Genomic DNA, 8,771 nt, shown 5'->3' on the forward strand with positions numbered 1-8,771 from the left:
GGCCGGAGCCCCCTCTGTCGCACCGGCTAGCGCCAATGATAGCCACTGTCGCGGCCTAATTAGTGCTAAGCTAATTACCCCCCACTTAATTAGCACCACTAACCCGGCCCCTGTTAAAAAAAGAGAGAAGGAAAAATGTAGTTGAAAAATAAAAATAATAATAATTAATTTAATTGCCTTGATTAAATTAGTTAATATTAATTAATTAACCTAATCCTGTTAAGCTAAATTAACTAGGTTAATTAGTTGATCAGAGAATGACATGGGGCCCAACCCCCTGTTGACCAGTCAAACTTTGACTGGTCAACTGGGCCCCCCTGGCCCACATGTCAGCCGTTGTGTACATTCTATGTACACAGGGCTGGGTACCCATAGAAATTTATTCATTTAATTTCGAATAAATAAATCCAGGAAATTGGAAAAAACAATTAAAACTTTGAAAATTAATACAAAATAATCCGTAGCTCGGATGAAAATGCTTTATACATGAAAGTTGCTCAGAACGACGAGACGAATCCGGATACGCGGCCTGTTCGTCCGCCACACATCCCTAGCATAGCGAACACGCAACTTTCCCCCTCCGGTTCATATGTCCGAAATGCGAAACACCGGGAATACTTCCCGGATGTTTCCCCCCCTTCGCCGGTATCACCTACTACCGCGTTTGGGCACACCTAGCATCACGCTTTGTCATGTCATGCATCGTTATGCATCTGTTTGCATAGTATTCATTGTTTCTTCCCCCTCTTCTCTCCGGTAGACTACGAGACCGACGCCGCTGCTGGGCCCCGACCGACTACGCTGTTGATGACCCCTCCTTCTTGCCAGAGCAATCAGGCAAGCCCCCCCTTGATCACCAGATATCGCCTATTCCTTCTCTATACTGCTTGCATTAGAGTAGTGTAGCATGTTACTTCTTTCGGTTAATCCTATTCTGATGCATAGCCTGTCATTTGTTGCTACAGTTGTTACCCTTACCTGCTATCCCACTGCTTAGTATAGGATGCTAGTGTTCCATCAGTGGCCCTACATTCTTGTCCGTTTGCCATGCTATACTATCGGGCCGTGATCACTAGGGAGGTGATCACGGGTATATACTATATACTTTATATACATGACACATGTGGTGACTAAAGTCGGGTCAGCTCGTTGAGTACCCGCAAGTGATTCTGATGAGGGGGCTGAAAGGACAGGTGGCTCCATCCCGGTAGAGGTGGGCCTGGGTTCCTGACGGCCCCCGACTGTTACTTTGTGGCAGAGCGACAGGGCAGGTTGAGACCACCTAGGAGAGAGGTGGGCCTGGCCCTGGGCGGCGTCCGCGGATACTTAAAATAACACGCTTAACGAGATCTTGGTATTTGATCTGAGTCTGGCCATTTGGTCTATACGCACTAACCAACTACGCGGGAACAGTTATGGGCACTCGGCGTCGTGGTACCAGCCGAAGCTCTTTTTGACGTCAGCGACTGAGTGGCGCGCGCTGCATTGGACCGTAAGCTCGTGCTTGTATTAAGGGGGCTAGGTCTGCTTCCGGCCGCGTACGCAACGTGCAGGTGTGCAATGGGCGATGGGCCCAGACCCCTGCGCGCATAGGATTTAGACCGGCGTGCTGACCTCTCTGTTGAGCCTAGGTGGGGCTGCGACGTGTTGATCTTCCGAGGCCGGGCATGACCCAGGAAAGTGTGTCCAGCCAAATGGGATCAAGCGTGTTGGGTTATGTGGTGCACCCCTGCAGGGAAGTTTATCTATTCGAATAGCCGTGTCCCTCAGTAAAAGGACGACGCGGAGTTGTACCTTGACCTTATGACAACTAGAATTGGATACTTAATAAAACACACCCTTCCATGTGCCAGATATAACCCGGTGATCGCTCTCTAATAGGGCGACGAAGAGAGGATCGCCGGGTAGGATTATGCTATACGATGCTACTTGGTGAACTTACCATCTATTCTCTTCTACATGCTGCAAGATGGAGGTGGCCTGAAGCGTAGTCTTCGACAGGATTAGCTGTCCCCCTCTTATTCTGGCATTCTGCAGTTCTGTCCACCGATATGGCCCTTTACACATATACCCATGCATATGTAGTGTAGCTCCTTGCTTGCGAGTACTTTGGATGAGTACTCACGGTTGCTTTTCTCCCTCTTTTCCCCCTTTCCATTCTACCTGGTTGTCGCAACCAGATGCTGGAGCCCAGGAGCTTGACGCCACCGTCGACGACGACTCCTACTACACTAGAGGTGCCTACTACTACGTGCAGGCCGCTGACGACGACCAGGAGTAGTTTAGGAGGATCCCAGGCAGGAGGCCTGCGCCTCTTTCGATCTGTATCCCAGTTTGTGCTAGCCATCTTATGGCAACTTGTTTAACTTATGTCTGTACTCAGATATTGTTGCTTCCGCTGACTCGTCTATGATCGAGCACTTGTATTCGAGCCCTCGAGGCCCCTGGCTTGTGTTATGATGCTTGTATGCCTTATTTTTATTTTTAGAGTTGTGTTGTGATATCTTCCCGTGAGTCCCTGATCTTGATCGTACACGTTGCGTGTATGATTAGTGTACGATTGAATCGGGGGTGTCACAACCATAGACTACACTGACAACCCAGACCAGGGTTCCCCTATTTCACTGGCGCCAAAAAGGCACCTGGAGGTGGCAGAGCTCTTAGGAGGAAACCCTAGTGCCATTTTTTCTCAGGGTCAACATGAGGATGTACGTTTGAACATATATAGGAATCCCCTTTGAATAGTTCTAGCTTAGTTTGTTTTGTAGCTACATGTTGCTCTCTACAAAAAAAATTGCCAAGCAATGCTCTCATACAAGTGATTTTTTTTCGAGAGTACGCAAATTGCATACCTTAACTTTATAGAAGAGAGAAAACTATGTATAAAGAGTGTTACATGCATAGCCAACAGTCACAACTCGACCGAGGCCACGACAAATTCCAACTCCACGCACTATGTTAACTCCTCACAAAATGTTTTCAACTCCACTCCCACCCGCTGTCGCCCACATGCGCAGCTCGTCAAGAATCCTAGCTACAAGATCGGCGGTCGATGTTGGTGGAGTCTTCGAGCGGAAAACACGATCATTCCTGTACTTCCGTAAGTGCCAACACACCAGAATCACCAAGCTATCAAAAGCTTTTCGGTCCTCCTTGCCAAGCAGCTGTCGAGTGCTTCCCCACCAAGATTCCAAGTTGTCGTTCGCCACCGGCGCTAAGGCCGGCACAGCCCTCATGCTGGAGAAGATCAAATGCCATACTTGATGTGAATATACGCACTGGACGAGTAGATGATCCATGTTGTCTTCTTCCTGGCCACACAGGTAGCAAGGTGAAGGGTTGTCTTGTAACCCATGCCGAAGCCTCTGATCGGATGTCCATATTCTATGTTGTATAGCAAGCCACATGAAGATCTTGTAGGTGAGGGGTGCCCAGCATTTCCAAATCCATCACGCATAGGCCACACTGATCGCACCTTTGAAAAGCATTTGGTAGGGGGAAGCCGAGGTGTAGATTTGCTTAGAGTTCCATGGCCATATAGCCTCATCCCGCATAGTAGGATTGAGATGCGTGGTAATGGCAATCTCCCAAAGCTTGATTAACTGAACTAGGTCCTCGGTGGATAGCTCTCCTGAGATGTCCGCGGTCCAGCGGTGCTTAACAAGTCCATCATGCACTGTCCGCTTGTTCACAGTCTGCGTGCGAACCTTGCCCCAGATGCTCGGAGCAATCCCCTTCGCTGTCCCACCTTCCATCCATCTATCTTTCCAAAACAACACCTTGTTGCCATCCCCAAGCTTCCAATGGACCAAGCTGTCAAAGGCCATCTGAACTTGTGGATCACTCGCCATTGGGAGTCCATGCCACGATCGGCTAGAGTCAGTACGTCTGAGCCACTCCCAGCGCAATCTCAAAGCCAGGCCTTGACGGTTTAAGTCAAGAAGCCCGAGGCCACCGAGGTCTTTAGGCCTGCATACTCTTTGCCAAGCCACTAGGCACTTTCCTCCGTGAATCGCCTCAGATCCTTCCCAAAAGAAAGCTCTGCACTGTTTGTTGACTTGCTTGATTGCCCATTTGGGTGCATCCGCTATAATAAGGTGGTGAGTGGGGCGCGCCATAACCACGTCATGCACAAGCACCAAATGCCCTGCTCTAGTAATCAGCCCCTTCTGCCAGCCTGGCATAAAGTTGAGCACATTGTCCACTATCGGTTGCCACTCTGAGCGCGTCAATTGCCATATGGAGAGTTGTAGCCCCAAGTACTTGCAGGGAAAAGACTCCATGCTCTAGGGCATTGCACCCTCGACCAGCTCCTTGTCTCCATCCTCGTCTATAAGCATGATGGCCATGGACTTAGCGTAGTTGATGTTCAGTCCCGATGCAATCCTGAATATGTGCAGAGCTTCCTTGACAAATCTGAGGTCCGGAATGGTTGGCCTAAAATAAGATGACATCGTCCGCATAGATGGAAAGCGGTTGCATGGGAGTGCAACCCGACATTTTGCTCAACACTCCACAATCCTGGGCTCTCGTGATTAGGGATGTGAGGACATCCATGGCAATAACAAACAACAACGGCGAGACCGGGTCTCCCTACCTTAGCCCTTGAGCATGAGAGAATTTTTGCCCTGCATGCCCATTAACCACCACGCGGGAGCTAGCCGTAGAAAGCAATAGCGCAATCCCGGACATCCAAGTGTCCGAAAACCCCTTGGCACGAAGAACCTCAAATAAGAATGGCCAAGATAAAGTGTCAAACGCTCGCGAGATATCCAACTTGAGTAAAACTCCTTTTGCTCTCCGGCGATGAAGGGATCGGGCCACCTGTCTTACGAGCAAGAAATTGTCATGTAGATTCCTCCCCTTGATGAATGCAGATTGGGTGGCGTCGACGAGCTCATTCATGCGTGGCCGCAATCGATTTGCGAGTAGCTTGGAGCCGATCTTGGGAAACTATGAACCAGACTAATTGGACGGAAATCACCCACACGACACGCGCCAGCCTTCTTGGGGATAAGTGTGATCAAGGCATGATTTAGTCTTCCAAAACCGCGGCCATTACCGAGAAAGAGATGGTGGATGGCGGCAAGCAAGTCTCCCTTGATAATATTGCAAGCCTTCTGAAAGAAGAGGCCGATAAAACCGTCCGGGCCTGGCGCGCAATCCGCTGGCATATCCTTGATCGTGTCCCAAACCTCCTCCTCCGTGAAATACACATCCTGATCCAGTAAGTCAATAGGCTGGATCCCAAGGAAATCCAAGTCAAGGGTGTTCTCGCGCCCTCTTGCCGTGCCAAGCAAGTCTTTATAAGTTTGGAAGAAGATTTCCTCCTTGTCGTGCTGATCCATGATCAAGTTTCCATCATGCATGATCGCCGGTATAAAGTTTTTCGTCTTCGTGCCATTGGCCATGAGGTGGAACAGCTTGGTACTAGCGTCTCCTTCCTGAAGCCAGCGAATGTGAGACCTTTGCCTCGCAATAGTACGTTCGAGAGAGGAAAGGCCCAGCGCAACGAGCTTTATCGTTCGACGAAGCCATATCTCCCCAGCCAAGAGTAAGCGTCATTCCCGCGCCACGTCAAGCTGGAATATTATCCAGTTGGCCATCGCGATCTGCAGCTTGACGTTGCCAATCTTCTTTTGACCCCATGATGTTACCGAGCAGCGTTCCTAAGCAGTGCGTCAAGCCGTTTGAAAGGATCATGAATATTTGGGTCACACACCCAGGCCTCCTTGACAACATCATCAAAACCCTCCAGCCTAGTCCAGAACACCTCAAATCTGAAGCGTCGTTGTGGGTGTATGTTCTCATTCAAAGCAAGATGCAACGGGCAGTGATCTGAGGCCGGAGTAGACATAGCTTGGAGCATGCAGTCCGGGTAGTCGATCTCCCAATCCACCGAAACTAGCGCCTTGTCTATTTTTATGAGGGTGGGAACCTCCCTTTCATTGCTCCATGTAAATGCACGTCCATGCATGTACAGCTCCTTAAGCCCATTGCCATCCACAAATTGTTGGAATTTACGCATCATTCTCCTGTCCAGGTGCGAGTTGTTTTTGTCCGAGGCTTGAAGTATCACATTAAAGTCCCCGATCACCATCCATGTGCCCGGGCACAGCTCTCTCCTTGCTGTAAGCTCCTCGAGGAACAACATCTTATCTAGATCCTCCTGAGGTCCATACACCGTAGTGAGCCACCAGGGTGTACCGTCGACGGGGGTCACGTACCCAGTTACACAGTGCGTGTCTCGTACACAGTTCGTAATGCCTACCAACACCGAGTTCCTAGCTAAAAGAATCCCACCCCTCGTATCCGAAGCCGGCAAGTAGTAAAAACCATCGTACGATGGGCCGAGGCATTGCATAACCGTAAAAGTATCGATACAAGCAAGCTTAGTCTCCTGAATACAAAAAATAGCCGGGTGCGTCGAGTCCGCAAATTCACGCAACGCGTTCTTCTTCGCCGGGCTGTTCAAGCCGCGCACATTCCAGCACACCAACTCCAGTTTGATCGACAACATGATGTCAACGCTACACACCAGCGCTAGCCAACTAGGCAAGCAATGTCACCTTCGGGGCAGCCTCCTGGCCAAGGTCAAAAGGGATGGCTTTGCCGAAAATAGAGGCAATTGCACATAGCTGTGGTTCCTGTAAAGGTGAGTCAAACATCTGCCGGAGCTATCCAAGGGTCTCATCAGTAACAGCCAAGCCCTCCGGCGAGATGCCAAGAGCTTTTAGAAGAACTGTCTCGGCCGCCGACGCTTTAGACTTCCGTGGCGCATTCACAGTCGCGGATCGAGTGGTACGGCGAGGTGTGTACTCCAGCCCAGGGCCCTTCCCATGCACAGCTTCAACCTCCTTGAGGAGCGGTGGTGCAAGTTTTTTCATTAGTCCCGCACAGAACGCCTTGATATTAGTGACAGCAAGCTGCTCCTTGGGTGGCAGTGAAACGTCGCTGGAAACATTGGGGACGTGCATGTGAACGTCAACATCCATGCAAACAGTACCACTCATAGTGGTTGGTCCAATCATGCAGTCCGTCTCCAGTCCGCCAATCCCAACTTGCCCCTTGGCGCACTCTCTAGCCGGGCCCCCCGTGCGCTCCTCCGCATGCATGGTGGTGGGGGCAGCAACTCATCCACCGGGTCGTATCCTGGCACGGGGATAAAGATCCCGAGCGCATCGCGCATCGCGCCTCGCCAACTGGGCTAATCTTCTGAGCTTGACCGGTCTCCACAGCGGTCTGATCCCCCATGAGCTATCCCGCATCGCCATCCATTAGGCCCGCAGCGGCAGCCGAAGCTATAGCCTCCTCATTGGTTGTCTCGGTCTCCAATCCTAAGGAAAAAACACGATCCTTTGCGATCCCACCGCCCTACCCCTGAGTGGCATTGGATGGCCCGCATTCCAAGCACATGGACAGCTCTCGATCAGCGGCGATCCCCACACCCTGTCCCAGCCCAGCTATGACTGTCCTCTCCTGTCGGCCGGTTGCACCAATCGCAGGGTCCGCCACGACATCCACGACAGCCTCCACCGCCTTTCCCTGCGCACCAATAGGAATCTGGGCTTGCTCACAATAGGAGGCTGGTCATGCGCTAGGGGGGGGGGACGACCGTGTGGTCTCTGACACCACCAACTCCTGGCCCGCAGCAATAGCCCAAGGATTTTCTGTGGTCGGGCGCATCGAATCCGCAACGACCATGGATCCCTCCTGACGAACAGGCACCTGCCCCTCTGCCTCCACCACCGTGCACGCCGGCCTTGGATCTGGAGGCCTAGCTACTGTCGGCGAGTGGAAACCCAACCTCAACTCCATGGGAACACGAGCGCAAGTCGCGCCCATTGGCGGAATGCGCCAGTCGGAGGGCCCCACGTGTCCCAACAGAGCCTGACGGTACGAGCCACCGGCGACACCTCCCGCCGGCGCGCCACCTCGGGCGTCACGAACTCCACGCGTCCAAGGAAGCACACGCCATTCACCACTACCCGAGTAACTACCTGAATCTTCCGGCAGGACATTTGCCTGCTCCCATCCGAGCTAGGTGGCCGTAGCCAACCCTCTGGCCCGGCGTGCTCTCTGACCCTGCCAATGTGAATAATCGTCTTGTACTCCAGCAGTTGACGAGAAGTTGGCCGGCGAGCCGCAGGGTTGAGCTCCACCTCCGGCTCCGGCACCCACAGCCTCCACGCAACTGGCACTTCATCAGGGTCGACGCACCATGCCCGGAGCTTGAAGAGGGAGAGGTCCTCACGGTTCGCTGTCTCCGGTGCTAAACTCTCCACCAGACAGCCCGAACCCAGGAGCTCGGCAGCAGTGTCCCTCGTCCAGACATGCGACGGCACCCCCTCGATCATCAGATCCACCTGGGAACGCATCACCTTGGTCACTGCTTGAGCTTGCCGCAGTCATGGCCTAAAGAACATCTTAAAGAAGCCATGCTCAATGCAATCTGCCGTCAGGGCCTGATTCCTTAGCTCCGGAGCAGCAAAGACTACTAAGAAATCCTCCGGGAAGAACTTATGCACTGAAAACTTGTGCCTTGGGATACCAACTGAGCCGCAATGGCTTCGGCCGCTTCCACTGACGAAACCGCCGACCTGGAACCACCGATGTAGGCAACCACTGCCGTCCTGAGACGCCGCTCCATGTCATCCATCTCATGCGTCCGCGAGATGACGCAGACGCCATCCATGGCCGCCGGCGCCGCGGCCGCCGCAGGCAGCACCAGCCAGGCCCCCGCAGGTACTGTGTCAGCCGGGACTGACGAG

At 52.3% G+C, this 8,771-nt stretch overlaps 1 protein-coding gene across 1 annotated transcript; it reads right to left on the bottom strand.

Annotated features, from left to right (window-relative positions):
* Nucleotides 1-5,561: 5,561 nt before the first annotated feature.
* Nucleotides 5,562-6,154, bottom strand: LOC141021842 (uncharacterized). The gene is made up of 2 exons (XM_073497691.1): nt 5,723-6,154; nt 5,562-5,669 (listed from the first exon to the last, which is right to left on the bottom strand). Exons 1-2 carry the CDS (start codon nt 6,152-6,154, stop codon nt 5,562-5,564), a joined length of 540 nt encoding a protein of 179 aa, XP_073353792.1.
* Between the last annotated feature and the right edge of the window lie 2,617 nt (nt 6,155-8,771).

Source organism: Aegilops tauschii, chromosome 4 (genome assembly GCF_002575655.3).
Source record: "Aegilops tauschii subsp. strangulata cultivar AL8/78 chromosome 4, Aet v6.0, whole genome shotgun sequence".
Lineage (NCBI taxonomy): Eukaryota > Viridiplantae > Streptophyta > Magnoliopsida > Poales > Poaceae > Aegilops > Aegilops tauschii.